A 25,094-nucleotide genomic window follows, 5' to 3' on the forward strand; every position below is an offset into this window, starting at 1 on the left:
TAAATACTAATATATCATATTTGTATAATATATAAGAAAATTTAAAAATTACATCGTTAAACATCGACCAATTGTAAAATAATGGATCCAGTTCCATTTATATCTATCGTACCTGGGAGAGAAAATGTCATCCGGTACGGCGTCTCCTCTAGTCGTTGACCGGGGGCGCGAGTTTTTATGGCAGTTCATAACCCGTTTGCTCGGCGAGCATTCGATCGGTGAAAAGGTAGTGTCGGGCTCGCACGAGCCTGCCAACGATCGAATAAAATGAATCGAATCGATCGAAGGGAGACTCTTGGCGTGGGTGACCCGCGAAATTCCTCGTGTGATTGCTGCGCGTACTGAATGAGTCTTTTATAGGCCCGTATGTCCGGTGTGTATTTGATAACAGAAGAAATTTTGATGAATTAAGAGAGAATAGCAAATAAGAAGATGATTTTAACGTCAGCTGATTTCAAGTAGATTTAGTTTCAACGTGTCTGTTAACTAGAGGCATCATCATCTCGAGGTATTTAATATCGAAAAGTTAAAAAAGTTTTTAACAAGAAATACAGAAATATATTAAAATAATTTGAAATATATTAAAATATATTAATTTGAAATATATTAAAATAATTAAAATAATTTGAAAGAGAGAGAGAGAGAGAGAAATATAGAAAGAAAGAGGAGATGGATATAATCTGCAAAACAAACAAAGTACAAGGCATCCGTCAAAGTGAATGATTGACCAGCCAATGATTACCTAAGACGATCGAGAGACACTCTCACGGAACTAGGAACGATCTCGATACACTCGCTCACGTACCTGAGAATCGTCCCGATCCGGAAGACGAGCTCAACACCGTGTATAAGTGTCCCGCGATTTTCTACGTCTGATTTGCGCCACGACGAGGAATTGTAGAATCGTAGAACTGAATTACACGATTTGCCGCACGATTCCATCGTCCGTGCGAGGGATACGCCATCGATAGGTCGCCGGTCGAGAGACCATCGAGGTCACAGCATAAACCATGGATGAAAAAGAAGAAACAGCAGCAGCAGCAGCAGCAGCGGGGCCCCCGTGAAGTATTGCCGCGCGTAACGTCTAATAACCGAGTATCATCTTGACGAAGAGGAAGAAGAAGGAAAGGGGAGGGAAGGGCGAAGGGGAATTTCTACGATTCGAGATCTCGATCCCCGTGGATCTGTCTAATGTGGGCCAACCACGCGAACCTATCATAACCTGGGCCAACCTCGGCTCGCCGTAACCACATGTTTGCCCAGGTAACTCTTTTTCCTCTCCCCCTTCTCTCTTATTGCCCTCCTCGTCGCCTCTTCCCAGCGCCTATCGCCACCCTGGATTTCCTCCCGGAATTTGCATTTCTACGAGTGCCGTCGCTTCTATTCCCGCGGCGATAATGCCGGCTGTCACGTCGATGAGTATTCAGCCGGTGAATTACTCGGCGCGAAAAAATCTGCACAATACTAGTTGCGTCGCTGACGGAAGTGTTATCTCGCGCGATCCAACTGCTAAGTCATTCCGCGATCGTCGCTTCGATAATCTATTATTTCTCGAAATGCCAGCGATGAAAAATAAAAAATATATATATGTGTGTGTATATATATAATAAATATTCAAATAATTATCACGCATCTGTCCACGAATATTTTTAAAGTTTTCATCAATTAATATAAAAAAATGGCATATATATATTTGAACCATGTGTTTACCATCGTTCTGCAAAAATTATTATGATAAAAAAAAAGGCTTGAATCTCAAAGGAAAAATCTAATACGACGAGCATGCAAATATTATAAACGTTACAAACGTCTCGATAAACGCCTTCCATACGAGGGCACGGATAGAAGAACAGAACGTTGACGAGATAATCAGAGACGCAGCGATGAAGAAGAGTCAGCATAATTTGAAGATATAAAGCTCAATCATATGATCCACCGATCTAATCCACCGAGAGAGAGAAAAAAAAACCATGCCTAGTTTTACACGTGTCATTCATTCGATAGACGAAGAGCACTCGACATTCTCGTCGGCCATCTGGTTTCGTAGCATCATCAAAACGCTGGGAAAATATCTTCGCGGACGGATCGGTCCAATCAAGGATCGCTCTCTCCTGAGTCTAGGAACGAGAGGATAATTCTCGCGGCGCGCGTTGATCGCGCACGCATGATTCTTCGCGTCGTACACGCTACACGCTGTTTGCGGCCGGTCGCTGAGCGTAACACACGCGTTCGCATCGGACACGCCTGCATCTCTTTATACACACACCCGGCCGATGCACACCTCCGACAATAATGTAAACAAAATGGTACCACTATTTCATTGGTAACCCGACACTCTTGCGCTGAACCCACACACATCGCCCCCATCGTCGTCCCCCCCATTTTTACGTTCTTTCTCCTCTTTTCTACTTCTCCTTCGTCTTATGCCTCACCTTCTTCAATCATGCCTCCTTACTATGTCCTTTGAAAGAATTTTTTTATTTCGGTTCTATTCTTTCTCTGTTATCGGAGAAAAATTGACTCGTAGGATAATTAGAGAATATTTGTTTTAATTTATGTTATCATATTTAAACATTACAATTTATTTATCTCCTTGAGATATTTAGTCGAATTATGATGTTTGCAAAAAAATATAATCCATCCATTCTTTCGATCATTTCAACTTTTCCGATCGCATCGATCGATGAAATTTTCGCTGATGATGCTTCTTTCTTACGACTTGGCGTGCGCGTTTATTTCGCAACGAATCGAATTCACGTGATTAACCTCGCTACTCCTCGTCCATAGTGTTTGATTTCGCATTCCGTAAATGCTCAAGCCGAATGACAAAAATCACTGAGGATAATGTCCAGGAAGGGCAAATCGATAAGTGCCGCAATGTTCGTTCTTTCGATTACGAATGCATTCTTGATAGGAGCTTGTTAGAATACTAGACTTAGCTGCAACCATGTGCCGTCGTGATGACATAATCGAGAAATCGCACAGAATTTTTTAGAGTATATCTTTGATTATTATATACGTTTACTTTATTAAATTTATATACAATATATTTGTCTTTTAAATGCAACATGTAATTGTATTTCTTTAATTAGTAGAGATATGCATGAAAAGATTTTTTAGATCAAAATTAATTTATTCTAAGATATATTCTACATATTTATAGAATATTTTAGAATAAAAATTAAATGATATACAAAAATATGCTATAATATGGCGAATAGATATGGCACTTTATTTAAAAATAATGTGTTCCAAGAACTGCTTCAAAATACGAGTAATTATAAATTTAAATTTACTTTATTTAAATTTGACACGTGGAATAAAGTAATTTTTGCGCGCACGCGTTTGAAGAAGTTTTGCATGTGTCTCTCTAGTAATTGAAGAAACAATTATATATTAATATTTAAGATAGACATATTCTATATACAGAGATTTTTAACATATAAATAAAATAATTTATTTAGACAAATTCACACATAGACTATTTTCGAAACGAAATTATCGCGAGTTGTCAATATGCAAAATAATATCGTAAAATGGCAGTCGCCTGCACAAAACGAAATAATTACGCATAGCTGCTAATAATTAGGTAATTAATTTTCGGGGAAATCGAATGTCTCAATATGTATAACGCACCGACAACCACACGTTCCCTCGTTTTACACGCTTAATTTGCGAACGATGCGCGACTCGTTTAATCGGTAACGTGTTTGGTCGCGATCGATCGATCACGAAGGTCGAGGCAGGAAGGCGAGACCGTCGTACATATAACGAAAGAAGCCAGGCTTCTCGAGACGGGAACACAACAGGAGGAGATCCGAGGTATTGGACGCTCGATAGCGAGCGACGATCGATCGGCAGATTCCGTCGCAGTCGCTTAATTCAACTTTAATTTGGACTTTACGAGCGTCGTTACCTGGTCGGCTCGGTGGTCCGGTCACCTCTTCACCCGGGCCGGACGCTGGATTTATTTATCTCGTGGCACACATCCGTGGAAAAGGATCGTGTCGCTCTCGTGTTATTCAAATGGAAACAACGCTCGGAGAGACCCGCTCAGTCGAGTGACTTATTAGCGCCGCGGATCGCACATCTTTCGCCGAAAAAGAATCCCAGGATATCAAATGACTTTTATCTCGCGAGGAATTTTGTCCGAACGCATCGATCCGATCGAGACGCCAAATCGTTACACGTTGATATAGAGATATAAGTTGGATGCACAATTGCACTTTTTTATATGTCTATTCTATCATATTATTCTATTTTTTTATTTTATTTTTATTTTATATTCTTATTTCTTTTATTATCTTACATATATTTTAAATTTTCTGAAATGTGTGTGTATGTATCTATGTATGTGTAAATTTTGAATTCGGTGTTTTTTAAATAGCATTCTTGATTTCGATACGCTTGACGCGATACACTTGCGATGCCGAAGCTTCGCGCAGGCGGAAAAGAAAAATGCGAGACGCGGGCCCCGAGACGCGCGCTCGCGAACCGCGCCCGGTCGGGCCCCGCGTCGGGACACGCGTGGAACATTTGTCAGACACTTTAGGACCTGTCGGGCCATTGTTTTCCCATCGATTCCGGCTTGGAAAGCACGGCTTTAACCGGTGTTTTACACGCTCGGTTCCTGGAACCGGATCCTCCATCTGGGATCCCAGGCTTGTGGCATCCGAGTTGTAGGCTCAGGCGGACCCAGAAGGAAGAGAGAGAGAGAGAGAGAGAGAAAAAGAAGGAACAGGCGTGTGAGACAAGTGACGGAGCGAGGGGGCGAGACGAGACGGGGGTCCAGGTATACATGCCCCGAGACTTCGGGCCCATTTCGCCTGTCAAGCCCAATTCCGTTCGGGTCCAGGAATCTTGGAGCTCTCTCTGCTCGGCATTGCAGTTTATGGCCGTCATTACCTCGATCGGCCTCGAGTTGGATTAAACGATTTGTTCGTGCGCGCGTTCTACTTTATTGGCCGACGTCTCCTACGTGATACTTAATGTTACGCGGGTCTGACGCCGCACGATGTGCAAAAAATTTCGGCCTATCTCTCCTCTGCTAAACGCACAGTTGCAATAATCTCGTGCAGCGAGAATATCACATGGATGGACAGTAATTACAGAGTGCAATAGTAAAATTTTGAAGCAGCGATTTACATTGGGCGAACATGTAGAAATAGATTGATTTTATATATATATATCTTGTATTATTATTTTTTAATCAAAAAGTAAATAATTTATAAAAAATCAGATGTATCGAATGACAAAAGGAAACAAGAAAAACCGAGCATTAAGACCATCTTTCTCTTTTTTTTTCTCTCTCTTTCGTTTTACATGTAATTAATTCTGATGAATGTTATTGCTTGTTAATATATTTTTTTTCATTTACTGCATCTATAGAAACGAATCGACGAATGTGAATCGATTAAATGAGTTTTAATAGATCGAAGACGGTTGAATAGACACGGAATACGCGGCTCTTCAATTATCCGGGCATCAAATACTTCCTGCAGAGGGTAAAAGACCTGCGTGTCCGAACTTCTTCATCCTGTGGCCTGAGCGACCACTTATCTTCCCTAATTTACGTAGCTTGTTTCGTTCAGCACCGCTGAACGACGTTTCGTGTCGTTAAACACCTCCTACGGCCTGTGCCAAATTTGAATGACAATATATCCGTCCGCATCGTGCAGATATACTCCCTCTCTTTCTCTTTCTCTCTCTCCGTATCATTACAAATACAAGGCCCGACTTAATTGTAATTAATTATTCCGCGATTTTATCTTCACAATTTAGTCGGAGTGATCGCTCTAAATTTGCCGAAGCTATAAATTCTCATCGTAATGTTACCTCTCGCAGCATATATACTTTCCTTCGCTCCTTTTAAGAACACCGTATAGCTCACCGCGTTATGTGTATATGTGCGTGTGTGTGGGTATGCGCGCAATAAGTACTTCGTTAACGCGCTCATCGACATATATTAATTACGCCATCCTTTCAAATTTACATATACAATTATTTTGAATGATACTTTCCGCGTCATTTACATCATCGTATTCGTTCCGAGTACTTCCAGCATTATTATCCGTTCCTCGTGATATGCAGCTAAGTACGCGTCACCTGCAACATGGAATGAGGAAACTCATGGTCACGCGATTACAGTCTGCGATCCGCGCCGACGTCACGTCCTGTGCGACTTAATTGGTGTCATCTACGGCTCGCGTAAATGAAAACAGTTGTTCCGCTAACTTTTCTATCCTTTCGTGATAAACTATGTATCCGCGTCTCGTCGAGTACCGGTTTCTCTGACGCGATAAGGGAGAGACCGCGCGGCAAAGATACTCGCATCTTTTTCCCTTGGCGATTTGCTGCGCTTCTTCTCTTCCTGCTCCTTCGCTTCAACTTGTTCTCTTTTTCTCTCTCTCTCTCTCTCTCTCTACATTTCACGGTACGAATTTGCATGTATCTTCCGCATATGGTCCGACGAAAACGTCCGATTTTGACAGTCGCAACATCGCAACACGCATCGCGGATCAGTCTTGTTATCCGCGTTTACGCTTGACATGACAAATTGCAGACTGGTAACGCAAAACGACGTAAAACGCCAAAAATATTTTTTGTACCGTTCGCATGCTTCGTATTTTCTTTGTGATACACAAATGTATTTGTATCACGGATCAGTCTTGTTATCCGCCGCGTTTACGCTTGACATGACAAATTGCAGACTGGTAACGCAAAACGACGTAAAACGCCAAAAATATTTTTTGTACCGTTCGCATGCTTCGTATTTTCTTTGTGATACACAAATGTATTTGTATCGTTGAATTCACGCTGGACAGAGTTGGAAAGACAGGTCTCAAATATAATGATAATTGAATGATTAACGCGAGATCACAAAACGCGAAGATGAAAAAATTTCTTTCAATATTTATGGATAATATTTATACTTTTCAATATTTTTCACGAAAATATTCGAAAATATAAATATCCAATTTGATTCGGAGCCTATCCTATTTTATTCTAAATCGTTAGCATTTCTAGTTGACGATAATACGACACTCGTGATGAAAATGTTCGCGATCGTTCGTCGCGAACTGTCCGACATCGGTATCTGTTAGCAGATACTGATATCCGCGCATCGTCGAGTATCCCAGCGATGATGAATGAGAGGTAAGAAGGAGGCACCGAACGAGAAACTCTCGCTCCTCGTCCTCGGGGAGATCATCCATCTCGCTCTATCCGCCGCCATCTTCCCTCTCTTCTCATCTCTCCTCCGCTCGCCCTTTCCCTCGTCTCCCCCTCCCACCTCTTCCCCGATCCTCCTCCCTGCCGGAGGAAGTAACAGTATCCAAGTGGATGGATTCCGTGCGAGGTGTGCGGAGACCGTGTGGATTGTGTGCAGAATGAACGCAAACTGTGAGGGTAATTTGCAACACCGGCAATTTACATAATTAGCAGTTCTGAACCCTCGGACGTTCCCCCACCCCTTCCCGATCTCTGTCCCTTCTCCCCCTCGTTCCCGCCACCTTCGCCTCCTCCGCTGCTGTCTGCTCCTCTCCTCCTCCTCCCTTCCACCTTCTTCCTCACCTAGCCGCGGGCCTTACGTGGTGCGCTCTTCGCCCAAGTAAACCGACACATTTCTGTCTTACCCCTCGCACATTGGCGTAGGCGTTAACCTATCAGAGAAACAAACGAGGGATCAATTGCGACCATGCTTTAGATACGCTTAAATCGTTCCGGCTTTCGACCGGCGAAGCTCGTAAGTTTTCGAGGCAGTTAATCCAGAACTATTATATTTATATTGAAAGATGCCCCTTTTTTCTCTTATATTTCAAACCAAGTTTAATATACTTTTTTATTCAAATTTAATCTGATTAAGAAGGTATGTGCGAGGAGTGCGAACAAAAGAGTAACTTATGTACAATATATTCTATTTTCTTTTTTTTTTTTTGCGGGAAGATTAAATTTTTTTCTCTTTTAAATGATCGGTCATAGACTACGGTAACTTGATATTGCACGCGTGACATCTGCATTCGCGAGGACTCTCACGCGGGGAAAATTCACTGGCTTTAAATTGACGCGTGACTCGACGGTAAACAACAATTTGTGCATGCGAACAACTCAACTCTCGCAAGAATGCGGCGTATATCCACCTTTATAATGCACTTATTGCTCCCCGCGCGTGTAATCCGGCCGCTTATCTACCGGTATGCTCGTAACAGTGAAACTAATCCCGCGAGACTTAATGAAACGTATTATTTTAACTCATTTACCGGCACGCGAAATACGATAAGGCCTACATACGCGCGCGATAATTCCGCTCGATAATTTTTAACCACGCTACGATTATCGCAATGACGTTCGGGAGCAATTAAGAGATTGTCTCGAGCGCGAGACAGTGGAAGTATTAACGGAATATTATCAACTTTATTATCCATCTAACGCAATAATATCGACGTCCGTTCGAGTTTCATCACATAGATATCGTATACCTTCCCTTATCGTATAACGCGTTCTCGCGAAAGCCTCCTCTATCGGACACTTTAAAATGCATGTAATATCGCGAGAGCGACACTTATATAGTCGCGATCGATATGCGCGTCATAAATTTGCTTCGTTTAACGAATACGTCGAAAAATCAGATCCCGAGCGGGTACAATATCCTCGTGCTAATTAAACTATCGCGAACGGTGCAGCCGTGATAATGAAACTGGATCATCCGGGAAAACTGGTGCAACGATAAGAAGCAGAGGATTGCTTGCTTTGATGATCAATAAGATTTATTAATTATCGATTGTCGATCGATCGATCGATCGCTTTGACGACCATGTGGCTGCCGGCGAGACGTTTAATTAACGAGCCCTAGTTAACACTTCAATTAATGCGTTTCATTAGCGCCTCGCGTCCGATCTCTCGTATCTTGTCTCCGCGGCGATTGCCCCGCATGCAGATTAATTTAGTCGCTTAATTGATCGATTGATAAGCGCGCGCGTCCAAGATGTGAAAATGGACATCGAGTAATCTCGGCGATCGCCAAGTTTCCCTTCCGGCCCGACAAATGAGTTCACGTCGAATATACAATGAGACAATTAACAATTAATAGCTATGGAAATACGGCGATCTTGAAAAAATTCAATATGAATATATCGGGAATAAATTAGCCTGGCGTTAAAACTTTATTGAATATTTAATATCGAAATAACAAGAGAGAAGAGATATGTAAAGTTTCTCATAAGATAAATTGATCAAGTTTACTTTTTGTAAATTTCTTAATTTTAGTACCACACATGGTACTAAAATTAAGAAATTACAAAAAATGGAGTTAATCAGTTTGGATTCTGAAAAATGATTATATGTGTAGCTGCGTTTATTCATTTGCGGCATATAGTGTGCCGCAATAAAGTGTGTACTGAAAAGAAGATTTATGTAGCAGCAGAATTTTTTTTTTTTTTTTTTTTTCTCGGATGTATTATGAAATTCTCCTCAATATTCGATCGCAATGCCGAAATGTAGCGTTAATAACAGCGCATAACGCAAAGGGGCATAGCTGAAAATTTATTCGATATGTAAGAAAGTTTCTCGTTAGAGTTTCTCTAAATATAAGAGAAATATAATATAAAATAATTATATCGAATTAATTTTATTATTACGCCCGGCTGACAATGAGTGATATTGATATATGTCCAAAATAGTTCAGTCTTTATTTGACATAAATTCATTTATTAAATGTTATAAGTTTATTGAAATAAGTTATGATAATGAAAATGAATATTTTCGAAGATTCGCTAAGAAAGCCAAATTTATATTCATGTTGCCATTTTTTGTTACGATAATTAAATCTTAATTTCATCCATTCATGAATCAAATGATAAAAAGATAAATACTTAAAAGTTTATATTCAAGATTTATATATATTCATATTTATTATCGTACGATTTATTTTACGGTTGTCCTTTTCTCTTTTCTTGTAAAGTCTTATTTCACTCTACAGGTTTGCAAACCATTATAACCGCGGATATTTTCAATTTACAAATTTATTAACATGAACTGATTAATATGTCAATAATCGCCTACAAGTCACGTTATCACTGCGCTATTAATTTTCACTGAGTAAATTATTAATCCTACTTTATATCAATACATGTCGGCGTCATGGAATGCAAATGCATATTTCATTCTCCATATATTGAAGAAAAAGAGAAATCTCAAATTAAAAATCTTCTAGATTTTTAATTATCTTTAACACACATCACATATTATCAAACATCCAAGAAAAAATATATCCCTAAAAAATGATATGAAAAATGAAAGACAGCATTAAAGAAAAAATAACGCTATTCCATTCTCACTGTGAAACTTATGAAATTTTTTCGGGGGTGATGTGTTCGTTTGTAGACGAAAATAATACGGACGGATGATAGCGAATATCCGAATACGATCTACCGACATCGACCGCGTTCGCACATCCGTTGTTCCGGGCACGAAGGGAGAGATCCGGCGCGTTTAATTACGGGGGGAACGGGAGAGAAAAAGAAACAAAGAGAGAAAGAGAGAGAGAGAGAGAGAGAGAGAGTTCCACGTCGGACGCAGTAAATTATTCCTTTTGGAAGCGGCGATTATAAAGCGATTATCGACAAGGATCGCTCCCGCAGACGCAGCAGAGGCCGTATACCTATAGTACCAGTACCCCGGCGATTTTCTGCGCCGTCGGGACCCCGCCGTTGTCCCGGCGATGCCCTCGCGAAAAACAATTTGCGGCGCGAAGACACCCCCTTTGCGCGTACCCCGGTAATTACGGCCGGTCAGTGCGATAATGTCGTGTGCTTGAGTATTACCACGACGCGAGTCCATGCCCGACGGCGGAAATTATTCAATTTTTCGTACACGGGGTACTGCCTTTCTAAAATAATACGCTGCGCGAGAGAGATTATTGCGCGCAGAAAACAAACAATTTCTGCCGGGTCCGTGTATGAGTCATCGGCTGCAAAATTACCTACTCTCGAGTTTGCAATATCGAATTTACCGTCCCTCGATGTCTTCTTGAATGTCAGGATTATTAGGATAATACGATATAACCATATACGCAATATTGAGAGAAAAAAGCCTCCGCGTCTTGCGTACAATTTTTTCTTTTATCTTCTTGTATTAGGTAAAGAGGCATCATATTGAAAAATACCTTCGATCTTATAATGTCTTTCAATTTTTATAGCATGCAATCGGCAGGTATGGTAAAGAATTTTTTAGGGATACGTCGCAGGTTACTGGAACGGGCGAGAGAAAAGCGGAACGATTCTTGTAGACGGTATAATTTATTTCGCTATATCGCTAGAGAACACGAACTGAGTCATTTGATGATCGTACAATTCTATGGCTCTGCACGTCAAAATCACAATTTGCTATTTACAGGATTATTTACAAGCGAAAGCCCTGCGCCACAATCGAGCGAATTTATTGAGCGGAGTAGGAAAATATGTTTCCTATACGTGAAAACTTACTTTCCTATACGCGCAACACTTAAATAAATTTTCTATGAAATCGATAAGCGCGAATTCTCTGATCAAGTTAAATAAATAAATCTAATACTCGCCAAATGCAACTCGCGCTACTTGATAATATTAAAATATTGAGAGAATCTATCGATGTATTAATATTACGATTGTATTAAAATAATATTAAATTATCGAGAGAAGGTGAGAATATGTCAATATAATAATATTATGATTTCGAGATTAAAATTTCTATTTACAAATGCGATAGCTCTATTATGACGCACAGGATTCCGGGTCTAACACACATTAGCAATAATAATTTAAATCGTCAGTACATATCTCGAAACACCGACCGACGAAAGGAATACTGCTCGCTCGTAGAACAACGACTTAAATACAATTGCAAATACATTTCGTTTACACTGGGATCTTTCTTTCACTAAGGGTACGAAGTTTGGCACTCACTTTAAAGTTTTGTTTTACTTACGTTTCTGCGCATGCACATATGCATCTGGTGCATCTCGTATGCCTTCTTATCAGTTACTTATTTACACTCGCGTTAAAAAAAAAAAAAAAAAACGGGAGCGTCGAGATGCTTCCACAAAGGCTTCACGATTTATTCTCCTGCTACATTTTATTTACACCATCCGACGAAAGTTAGTTTTTATGGCGAATTTTTTATGGCAAGATAAGGGTGATCAACAAAGCGCGCTGGTGGCGATCGGCGAATTTAGGCGAATCGCGAACGATCAATTTTCATTTAGATCATCTTTTGAATTTTGACAACCGCCTTAAAAATTATTTTACGAGCAACTTTCTAATAAATTAAAAATTTCGATTAAAGAAAAATCCGGAATAAAATTGAAGATTTCATCGTTTAATTTTACTGCTAAAACTAAGATTCACAAAAATCTGCGAAAAAAAAAAAACAAAAAAAAAACGGGAGACGTCGAGATGCTTCCACAAAGGCTTCACGATTTATTCTCCTGCTACATTTTATTTACACCATCCGACGAAAGTTAGTTTTTATGGCGAATTTTTTATGGCAAGATAAGGGTGATCAACAAAGCGCGCTGGTGGCGATCGGCGAATTTAGGCGAATCGCGAACGATCAATTTTCATTTAGATCATCTTTTGAATTTTGACAACCGCCTTAAAAATTATTTTACGAGCAACTTTCTAATAAATTAAAAATTTCGATTAAAGAAAAATCCGGAATAAAATTGAAGATTTCATCGTTTAATTTTACTGCTAAAACTAAGATTCACAAAAATCTGCGGAGTTTGAATAACCAGCCAAAAAATGATTTGCCGAAAGTTGATATGTCGATCGTTCTCGATACATTCACCATCCGCCGCTTTCCGCCGGAAGCGCGTCCATTTAGTTTCGTCTCTCGCAGACAATGCCTCCATTAGCCGATTTCCGATGGACGTCTTCGATCTCTCCGTCGTTTTTTCCGGCCTCGTTGTAAGGTAGTCTAGCCGGAGAACGCCTTATCCTCTCGAGGATATTTACAGATCGTTCGCGACCGTTCCCTTCGACAACGACGCGGAATGAAGATGCTGAGGAACTATATCGTGATTTCGAAAGAAAAGACAAAAGAAAAGAAGACGAAGAAAATGAAACATTCTTGTTTCCTGGCGTCGCCTATTGACGGTAAACATGCAATACTGGGTTTCCATTATCGATTTTACTTCTTCACATATTACGTGTAAAATTACAGCGTTCAATAGCGATCGTAAAAGAATGGGAATGACATTGTTCTTCAAACGAATTCACGCATTTTTTTACATATCAAAAGATGTGAATTTAAAAAAAATCGATGATGAGACTATAATACTGCATATTTAACTCGTCGATTAATTTGGCAAGTTCGGAACAGAATTCGACGGTTTCGCTGATAAAAAGGCTCTTCAGGATGCGGACTCTTGTCAATCATTTTTATATTCGTGTCGTTGGTCAGCCTCCAGTCGAAGTAGGATGAGTATCGTTGCTTTTAAACGATCTCTAAGACCTTCCACTGCCGATTTTCGCTCTTTGAGATCATACTCGTAAAGCCTCGGCCGTGACCCAAGCGAGATCGCGCAGCGATCTCAACGGAGCCACTCGTGGGAATTCATTCACTACTGTTAACCTCTTGCCCCGGAACATTAACACCGATAGCTCTGTTCGAAGTGAAGCCCCCGATTCCTCGATACGCAGCCGGAACTCGAAGAAACCCGATTTAGGAGATCCAAGTCAGCTAGCCCCTACCTTGATCGGACTCTTAAATCCACTCAGGATACTCGACTCGATCCTGGATCCTAATCCAGGCAGAGAACGTCTAGCTACGCTTCGGAACTGCTCGAGCACTCTTCGGCTTCCGGGTCGATGTGCTCCTCTTCCTCATCCTCCTCGTGATGATAGTCGCCGGTCTCCTGCTGCCATTTACTCACGTGATGAGTGTTTTTGTTGTTGCTGTTGTTGTTGGCGTTGCCGTTGCCGCCGCCGCCGCCGCCGCCTCCACCTCCGCCACCCGATTGTTGTTGGGCCTTCGCCTCTTCCTCTTGCTGCATCCGCTTGTGCTTCGTTCTGCGATTTTGGAACCACACTTTTACCTGAAACATCAATGATTTTTCGTCGCTGTTAACTTTTTGAAAAGTTAACGTGATTTTATAACGCAATAACTGTAACAACCATAGCGGCTTAAGTTATGTTTGAATTAATCGTTTCAGAAAAAAGAGATAAATCAATATTTTTATGTGTATGTTTTGAATCAGAGGGGATAATCATCTTGAACAGAAAATTCTGTATAAAATTATCGACACACCCGATTGAGATTGCTCGAATTATGCATATAATCATTCATAAAAATTGTGTAAAAAATGAACATCTAAAAACAGAGAAAACAGACAGATTTGATTTCAAAACAATATAAAATAATGAAATTATATATATAAAAAACATTGATATCGTAATTGTTAAAGGGAATGAATTTTTGTATATATTTTTGAATTTCCAACTCACGACGGGCAAGAATATTCGAGAAAAAAAAGATAGCTGAGAATATCTGATCGGTGATTTCTGCGAAGGAAACAGGAAGATAATTTTTCGAAGAACCCGATGAAAGGCAGAAGATACGCGACGTTCAATGATAGGTAATTCGAGCGTAGCCGTCCCCAGCGAATACCGACGTATCCGCCAATCGATCTCGGTGGGCCAATCCCCTGCCGACAGACAGGGGGCGAATCGAACCCCTCGCTCTCTTGCCAGGCTTGCCAAATTAAGTGGCAACTAGTTATAAGCCTGGCTCGGTCAACCCCCGATGTATCATGGAGCCACCCCTAAACGGGAGTATCCGGTTACAATGGTACGTGTCGCTGGCGTGGAAGAAAACGGGGATGAAACTCGTAGGGAGGAGACACAGCAAACTCGATCGGGCATTGTCCTCGAATTGACTGTTAGATATACGCTTCGCTCTCGTGAGAAAAGGGTTGAATGGGGGACCCATTTTGAAACTATCTACGCGGAAAATCAGCATTGTGACGCGAGAGGACACACACGCGCGGGTAAAGGGGGTAGAGGCTGAAACGGGAATGTTTGTCTAACGTCTCGGGTGGCTGTGCGGTTTTGACAAGACCCGGATTATCTTTCGACACGATCGACTTTCGCAGTGACTGAGCCGAAACGAAATGAATGATTTTACGGTATCGAATCCATTATAATGAAATTACGGCGCAAATGGAATAAAAAATATAAATTTATTGTGTTATCAGAGATTTATTTTGTTGTTGACGTATAATATTTTTGTTAAATATCTCCATCATTGAAGGAGAATTGTCACAAAAGTCTTAAAATCATAAACCAAAAGATACGTCATTTCTTTTACATAAAAATCATTCAATTTAAATTAAATTGTAAATTCTCCATCTAACAAGATATATTAATTTTAAGAAGATTTGATTAATTCAAATTCAAATTTTAAGTAAAATTGTTGTAAGATTTTAAGTAAAAACATTTAACGCTATTATATATTTCTTTTAAAATTTTAAAAAGATTGAACTATTGTCACATTAATTCTTTTATTGTTCTCGCGCCACTTTGAATCTAAACGATTTAAATAGCAGCCCAAAGCGGAATATTTCGCCTTTAAGCCAGAATTAAATGTATCTCACCCCTCAGAACCATCTCAAGGTTGTTGTTCACCGCTGGCCAATCGAAATGCAGGAAAGCAGGGACAAACTCGTTGCTGCGTGCCCGGAGGAACCACATTGGGGTCGCGGCACTTAACGGGTGATTAAGAGGGCAAATAGAGAGAACAACCCCTTTCGAGCAGACCGTACTTTTGGGCCTATTCTATCCCCCTCCGCCCGCGAAAGCCATCCCATGTCCCCGGATGTCGCCGCCGGGAGCGGCGTCACGTGCTTAATCGAGTTACCCCCGTTTCGTAATCGCCTCCCGTCGACCCCCGGGGTTGCCATGGCGATCGCGGGCGGTCCTGAAGCTCGATTGGCGGATCCGTACGCACGCGGAAACCCGGGCATCCCCTACCGCGCGTTGCATCCCCCAGGATGAGCCAGACGCTTCATCCCCATCGAGCAACCCTCCCGCGTCCCCTTTCTCTCTCTCTCTCTCTATTTTTCTTCTTTCTCCTTCTTTCTCCTCGGTACCTGAACTTACACTCAGTTTAACCGTCCTCCGCCCCGTCCCCCTCGTGCGACGTTAACCTCCGTCTCTCTCCTTCTCTGCGCCCTCCATCGACGCCAGTATTTCACGAACGCGCATGTTGTAAAAATCCTATAAAAGGTTCCAACACGTTCGTCGATTTATTCCCTGATATATTACCCCGCGGAGTTTAATGCACGATGGTAACGCGCGATTGGGAATTCGCCCTCGTCGAAGAGAAACGGAGGAGGGGAAAAGGATAAGCAAAGATCAACGAGAAAATGATCCGATGTCGGCGTCAGCTGGATTTTTCGCACCCGGCGCGCGCGTTTTATCTCTTCTATCGAGAATCACGTGAAACTTAATTCACCGTTAATGGATGGACTCTGTGAACACATATTTCACACAACTGTATTCACAATGTCATTGTCGTTAAAGTATTTCCTCTAAGAGAGAGAAGAGAAATTCTATTTTATTATTAACCGAATCGTAACGTTGAAAATACTCTTCTATTGACAATGAAATGAGATTTCTCATATATTTCATTTTTTAATCATATTCCCTCGCTGATTGGCTATTTTTTGCGGCCATGATCTTTCCACATATTGGCAGGATTACATTTTACATATATTCTCTCTGTATTTTGTAGCGCATTTTTATATTTCGTTCCTCAAAAGCGACACAAATTCTCAAGCGGACACACTTTATATGTACAACTGTCATAGGTACACGCTTCGCATATAAGGTGTTCACCTGTCACTTAGGTGCGTTATTCCGGGAGCACAGCTTCAATTACATGTCTGGATGGTACCGATGAAAGTGTGCTCGGCCTTTATCTTGTGTTAACCGGCCAGGTGAGCCAGGATCTAGTTAACTACGCAGTTGTATATATATGTGTGTATTCATATTCTTGTTATATCTCAGAGATCAACAGACATTTTTCTGTTTATCTGCATTTTAAAGATTCTTAGTGAATATTTGTCTTTTCTCACTTGAAGATATTTTTAGTCGAAAATTACATTAATTTCTCGATTAAAATGTATATAGAGATACTAATTATTATTCCTGGTAATATAATCGTAGTTTTATTTTGAAATTTTTAATTTGATATTCGGTAAATCTTAAATGTCTAAATCATTTTTTCCTTAAAAATTTATACGATCTTCCAAAATAAAAAAAAAATATCATTCCCATTATAATTTAATTTATTTCTAAAGCTTTAAGTTTACTTTCGAAGAGACTTATCTTTATTATTATACATAAATTACACTTTTATATTCATCGTTAACTTTGGCATTTGAAGAGTCATAAGTGGATGAAACATTACAGATAAGTTTAAACTCTACGTCCATCGAAGAGAATATTATATTGGGAGAATAAAATTCTTCAAATAGAATATTCCATTTTTAGCGCAGCAAACGTCAAAACTGTGATGTATTGTTCGTGCATTATGCATACGAATGCATAACGATCAGGTAACTGATCGTGAATCATCAGGAACGTTTTCATCGACGTTGCAATATATATATTCCCTACTTTATGCATACTATATTTGAAGTTATCGATGGATACTGATGCAAATAATTGTCTATCTGCGCAAATTATGCTTGCAGTATCCACGATAAGCGCTCGGGCGACATCCGTCTCATAAGGAAATTACTTCGGGATAAGTCGCAGACCGGTTGCGCACACAACGCTTCGAGCGGGAAATAATTAATGCAACGATGACAACGACGTAATGAATGCGCGCAACAAATGTCGTTGGACTCATCAAGGACAAAAAAGTGACATGTGAGCCGTATGTACATCTGCGCGAGCTAATCTGCCTGCCTCCATCTTCGATATAATGTATGTGCGCATGTAGATGATGAAAGCTCACGTCGTGTCATGGCATGCATCGGTAATCGCAGATTTAATTAATCCGGATTATTAATTGATATTCTAATTACGCGGCCCAGACCGCGCGCGCGTCCGGTGATCGAGACGTATCGCGTTACGTCGCGCTGCACAAATGAATCGCGGTTGAAAACGTGGCAAGAGAACAGAGAGAGAGAGAGAGAGAGAGAGAGAGAGAGAGAAGAAACGAGCAATGGGGGAGTGCGGTAAAAGAGAGGCCTAATCTATCGAGGCCTTTATGTGCCCCGTTAAATATAATTACGTTTATTGCGGTCGCGCTCGCCGATTGGCCGCTCTTACTTCTGCGATAAATTGGATATTCGCTAATGGAAATTAATGCTGCGCCGCTCCTGCCTCCGCATTTCGCGGCTGCATTAGAATTTCGATATGATTGATAAAAGTTCTGACTCTTTCGCACAAAATGTTTGAGAATATCTAATACGTTTCAATCTGGCGATTAAATATAAAAGATAGAAATCCTAAAATAGAAGAGAGTATCGATCTTACGAAAATAAAATTGATAATAATTTTTGTTATTTTAATTATCATCAATTTGAGTCATGATATTTTTTTTTTATAGAATCATAAATCTTTCTTTGATAAACGTTGTTCAAAAGTTATGCGTAAAGATGTTTTTCTCAATATACAGAAATAATATATTTTAAAAAATATCAAATCAGATTGGGAGGATACATGGAACCAAAAAAAAAATTAAATAAATCACATTTAAGCTAAATAAAAATAAAAATAAAAATTTTTGATTTGATTAATTAAAATGTTATGAGCAAAGAGTATACGTTCCGTTATTCGCTCAGTTCTTCGTTTATTATCCGTCTATTTAATTACCTACCACCGTGCCGTACGCGTATTCGATTTCAATCAGCGCTTTTTTATCCGTCCGAGCGCGCTTTACAAATCCGGCCGCGCCGGCGATTTATAATTGGCGAGGCCGTGCCGTGCCAAACGGCAGCTCGACAACACAACGTGTGCAGAGTGATTTTTTTCGTCGTGCCCGCTTTTTTCGCCGACAGAGAAAGAGAGAGAGAGAGATAGAGAGGAGGGAGGGGGAGGGGGGGCGAGAGAGTGAGAGACAGAACACATCGCCTGTAATATGTACACGGGCGAGAGCCCCCTCAAATAAAATCTCCAGCTGGATAGTAACCAATCGCCGGGCGCGCGAGAGCTAGTCGCCCCCCTAATCCCCCGGGGGCTCGACGGTCACGCTCGAAACATTATTTTTAATCCCCCGTACGGTCGCGACAATCCGCGCCCCTCTGCTATTGCGCGAGACGCGTCGGAGCTAAATAAACCCGGCGATATTATTTTTCAATCGTCGCGAGAGCGTACACATCACGCGAGAGAGAGAGAGAGAGAGAGAGAAGAAGAAGAAGAAAGAGGCAGACGGCGGAGCCCGATTTCACAGCTCCGACCTGGAAAATACAAAAACGCGCACGCGCGCGCGTACGAAAGGGCCGTCGTGGACGCGTACGTGGGTGTGGATTACAGGATGAAGAGAGGCGCGTGTTTTGTTAGGACGAAATTGAGCGTGATCTCGCGCGAGGGGACGCCAATTTCCTCGTTTATACGTTTCTGTGTCTCCGCCATATTCGTAGCGCGGAGTTTTTCCTTTTTTTTTCTTTCTTTTTTTTTTTTTTTTTTTTTTTTTTTAGTCAGTCTCTTGACAGACGCCTCCCTGTTGTGTTTAAGCTTTTCAGGGATAATCGTCGACCGTGACGAGTATATAAAAGTAGGAAGTTGAAAAGAATTCAACAATTGTATTTTATTGGGGAAAAGTGACTGTCGTATCAAATTCAGACTACATCTGATGACGATGTACGACATATTATATCCAACGGGAGAATTCATTTTTCACATGTTTCAGTTAGCGATATCTTGTGTATCTGTAGAATCTAAAAAACATATTTTCGTATTGTGTACATCAGTCGCAAATGCGTGTAATTAATATTTTTATAATATTAAAAAAAAAAAAAGAATTAATTGTGATTCTAATTTTAATAATAATCGACCGATTTCGCATCGGCTCGTGAGCTTCCTCGAGTCGACGGTACGCACATGAAATCGACAACACGTACACGACGTGCCGGGATCGTGACGAGAAAACCAAGAAAGCCTCCATTCGACTCCAAGAGGTGACAAGAGCGAGAGAATCGATATCGTGTACTCTGGCTACCATCGTTTACACCGATCGTTCGAATCGGTATTATTCGCGTTGGCGCGTTTCGGAATCCTTTGAGCATCCTTTGAATGTTCCGCCGCGCGGCGATTTAAGTTGCAAATTTCTGCCGATGTTTTTCTCGAGAAGCGAATAAACCATGCATGCGTGTAAAGCGAAACATTAAATTTCCATCGCACAATGTATTTATTTGTATAATCACTGTTTCAATAACACTACATTAAATTAAAAGCATGCTTCGAATAATTTTATTAATAATTTATGATAAAAAGAGAGAATGAGATAATCTTGTTACGAGAAGCATACACATATTTGATGGAAAAGATATGAATATTGAGGTCGTTAGAGTTCTACCATCACTTACTACCATTAATTACTTTCCGCATTGATTATCATTAATTTATGATACGCGCGTTCAACAAAGTTGTAAAAGAAACTCGCCGTGTCCGCTCGGATAATAAAATACGTCGGCATATAAAGCGGCCAACAGAGATTTCCCATCGTCCTTATATTTCCATTAAATTGAACGTCAGCTTGCGTCGATATATTACAGGTTTCATGATCTAAATATCGTTTGAGGCGTTGATATCAGATCGGAACAGGCGAGCAGGCGGATACTCAACTCGACAACTCACAAGATGAAAGAGAGAAAGAGAGAGATATCGTCCATAATTCGAGGAAATTAATTGATTAAATATCCAGGCGACCGTGAAATACGACCGTACGCAATTAGGCGAGCGATAAGTCGCTCCGTGGGGCACACGCTGTCGCAACATCGCGTCTCTTAAAGGTTAAATTAATGGGACTTTAAATTTTCCCATTTTAATTAGCCATTGTTCGCTTCAATAGGCCCGGCGATGTAACGGGCGTAAAAAGCGGGATAAGCGCAATATTGTTAGCGGTAATTTTATTCTCATGCCGGGCGACGATAAGACGAGCCCCGGTAAGTGGTCGGGGCAACGAGTGCTCCGATTCGATTTAAATAGGCTGTCGATAGTATCGATTAAACGCGGCGCGCCGATCGCGGCTGATAATGTTTGTATGCGCTATCTCGACAGCGCCGACAGCGCGAGATCGTACGGTTCTGCGTATGACAAGCTCCAGCCGTGACAATGTCTCGCGCTTGAAATTATTATCGCGTTTTAGTCGCGTCGCGAATGAAGAGTTATGTACTTCGTTGCAATCCCGATCGACGACAATTTATAAGCTAAATAACTCGTCATGATCACACATGGATAGAGTTGATTTTAATACAATTCACTCAGCAGCGAGAAGAGATTGATAAATCTCCGTTTGAATATAATATAAATACAATTTAAACGCGAGGAAAAATTCTTTTTCGTTTTTATTATAATTTAATTATTTTGTCTTACGACGCAAAAGATGATTTTTATATTATTATTATCTATATGATTTTAATATTCTATGAGTTTGCCTATGCTAATTCGAGAACCTGAATACCGCTATTTGTAACGTTTTCCGTTTTGACTCCTCTCTCTCTCTCTCTCTCTCTCTCTCTCTCTCTCTCTCTTAATACCGATAAATCATTCGTGTCCCGTTATATTCCTCGAAATCCACGTGACGAAATAACGAAAAAAAAAAGAGAATTTTATATATAATTATATATATATGCAATATATACATATATATGTGTGTGTATAACACATAGTTTGTTCCTGACCAATCATGGGCTTGTCGATCGGCGTATTACACTCGTCCTCCCCGCGGACGGTAATGGAAGAAGTTTTACATATTATGCAGGCCGCGTACGAATTCTCTATGCATAATGAGACGTGTCGTCGTCGGACTAACAATAAAGCATGCGCTGTCATCCGATATATCTGGCAATGATGCGTGCTCGGCCCTTCTTCTTCCTGTATGGGCGTCATACCGCGAAGGAGCTCGCATACACAAACGCTTCCAACGTCCAATAACTCCGCGCACAATCGGACATGAATCTAAATCTTCGCTAAATAAGAGTCTGTTGCAAATCGTTAAATAGCAAAACATTTTGCTACGTGTAACGTAAAATATCATGGTTGCTCCAACATGATTAATTTCGCATCGTGATAAAAAATTAAGAAAAATTTTGTCGAATTTGACAATTTTATATATGTAAAAAAGAAAGTAATCTTGCTTTGATATTACCGCCGTTAATTAAATGGTTTCTTCGAGTTTTGCGGAAACAAGAATTGTTAAGTGACTGCACGTTTCCCTTGTTCCATAATAAACCCTTTACGATTCCGCGCACACGGACACGCGAATTTTACGGCGCACCACTGTATTCAGGATGCATTTGCCGGGGTAAGGTAAGATTGATAATAACAATATATTCTTAGATGGCGTCGAGATAAAATCGACCGAGCCGTAAATTCGTCTCGAAAACGCGCGTCTACGTACGCGATTCTAAGATCGCGCGCTTAATGAAGCGAGAAGGGGCCACACGAGTAAGAAGATTGAGTCTTTTCTTCCGTCTTTGTCGAATGTTTAAGTAACCGAGCGGAACAATCGGGTCATAGAGGAAAGAAAGAGGAATAAGGACGTCGAATCGGTCGCGCTTTTCGCGAATTCGTATTGCCGTGCACGTTATTTGCGTGATATCTGTTAACGAGACACATATATAGCAATTGCCCACGCGGATGCGAATTACTCCGGCAATATACAGCACGGCATGCTAATAACGTCGCGGTGAGTATCACCGAGCATTTGCGGCGCGGAAATATACGGCATTATTTATTCCCCCCGGCTCGCGATTCGACAAGCTGGGATAGCGCGAAGATATCTGATTTACTTAGTCCATCCACTTTATATTGTTCCAGAGAAATACCGTGTAATAATTCAAGCATAATCATTCTTATAACATTCGCTCAAAGACATATACCGTATATGCTAAAATATTTAAAATATATTCAAGCTCCCTATACACATTTTCATCGAGCAAACACCATTTCAAAAAAGCACCCGTATTCCCGTATTTTTATACGGTAGAGATAAATGTGGACCATTCTCGTCGCGAATCTCCACGACGTGGAAAAAAGAAAGAACGCATTCCCGTACGGCAGTTAACTCGTTATTGGCTCGTTCGGAAACGAATCGTCAGAAGCCGCGCACGGCCAATCGACCATTGTTCATCGATGGCTTTTCGACAAGATTGCGAAAGAGCAGCGTCCCCATTCTTCGGACATGCTGATAAGAAGTAATTAAAAGCATGATTTACAGACCTGACTCGCCAGTCGCAACACGATTATTTTGTAAACAACGAATGACCGCGCCACGACAAAGTCTGATTTATCGTTGACCTTCTTTCCGCGCCATATGTCCAGCGCGTCGTTAATTATCGCCGTTAATAATACCCTCCCACCGAGCGAGTAACGACGGTGTAACGATCCTCTCCAGGAGGATACTTACGCGCTCCCGCAGAAAAAATTACGACGGGTGTTCCGTGTGTGTAAGCGTTAGCGAAGTTTATTTATTGGCCACTCAAGAAGCGTCCATGGATTTCCTGTCCAAACAATGCCGTCGAAAGTAATGAAATGTATGCAATATCCCGGTGATGAATATTGCGGCGACGAGCGAAGTAAACTTTCGTATAAATTACTCGAGGAAATATCAAGATAATATAAATACAATATATAATGCAATATTGTAACAGAACGTGGAGCAACAATAATACGCAGATAATTTTGCTATTAATCTATATCGATTATGTCACGAATTAATTACTCACAATTGATGTAATTAATCATCGAACGCGCTCTGCCGTTTCTAACGACAATTAATTTGGATTATAGATGTCATTCAATTACGATTGGCAATAGGGTGCCGTTGAATATCGTAAACTTCGAGGTGGGGAGAGTACCGATGTAATTAATAATAATAGCTGTGCACGTATAAGCGATCGTTAGTTAGATCGACGGGAGGCCGATGAGTTGATTGGCGTCAATTTTCCGCGATAGCGCAATCATCCATGCACAATTCTTATACTGTGGCCGATTTACTTTAATGCAACTGCTCATTAAGTGCGAGAACACGTATGAAAGAAAACGAGTCGAGCATTCCTCGATCGCAATTCTAATTGCAATAATAAAACAATTACTGTTTGTATACCATTTAAATCTATAGCTTATATGATGTATGTCTTTTGAAATTATGAGAATAATTTACGAGAATTATATACAAGGCTTGAAATCGAATAAAAAGATAGTAGGTACTAGTAAAAAAGACTGAGAAAGTACATTAAAAGATGAAAATCATCAAAGAGCGATTAAGGAATGCCTATGCAAACGCTGTCAACGAACATTTTTTCGCTGGCAAAAGTATGTTTGTCGAAGACAATCGTCCAAAAAAATCATCGAGTTAATGGCGAGATTAATGATCCGGATGAGTCTTAAATAGGGACTGTGTTTCTTTTCGCCGTTCGCATAGCGATGGGGCAATCACGATAATTAATCACCGTTTCATCGGGGGAATGATAAATCCGCGAAGTCGATAGGCTGCGCGAGTGATTAACGCCAGCGTCGCCATAATAACGGCGTCGCCGTAATCGACAATAAATTAATAACGAGTCTCATCGACGGATACTGCGAAGCGCGATGTGCTTTCTCTAATAAATTCTTGCAAACGATAATTAACGTCACGCACAGACATTATTACAAATGCGGAGAAAGCCGGAGTCGCAAAAATTGCATATATTACATCGCAATAATTTGTTAATAATAAGCAAAAGACTAGATTGATGGCTTATAAGTATTATTCTAAATGCCATTGTAAGATTGTCAAGAAAGATGCTGAAATAAGGGTGTATTAAGAGAAGAAAAAGCGAGAAAAACACCACTTGGAGCAAATGTCCACCTGCTTGCGATCTGCTCGATTTTGCTATCTTCCAA

At 40.7% G+C, this 25,094-nt stretch overlaps 1 protein-coding gene and 1 long non-coding RNA gene across 2 annotated transcripts in view; one reads left to right on the plus strand and one right to left on the minus strand.

Moving 5' to 3' along the window:
• Positions 1-25,094, plus strand: part of LOC115240440 — a 222,757-nt gene that overhangs the window by 129,709 nt on the left and 67,954 nt on the right. The gene's annotated exons all lie outside the window — the stretch shown is intronic.
• The window catches only part of LOC115240433 (homeotic protein empty spiracles-like), a 31,701-nt gene continuing 19,272 nt past the window's right edge, over positions 12,666-25,094 (minus strand). Inside the window, exon 3 of the mRNA XM_029815569.1 lies at positions 12,666-14,071. Coding sequence (XP_029671429.1) covers positions 13,802-14,071 — 270 coding nt within the window. The 3' untranslated portion in view covers positions 12,666-13,801. The remainder of the gene's footprint in view (positions 14,072-25,094) is intronic.

The sequence above is a fragment of the Formica exsecta genome, unplaced genomic scaffold (assembly GCF_003651465.1).
Source record: "Formica exsecta isolate Colony F162 unplaced genomic scaffold, ASM365146v1 scaffold43, whole genome shotgun sequence".
NCBI classification, from domain to species: domain Eukaryota; kingdom Metazoa; phylum Arthropoda; class Insecta; order Hymenoptera; family Formicidae; genus Formica; species Formica exsecta.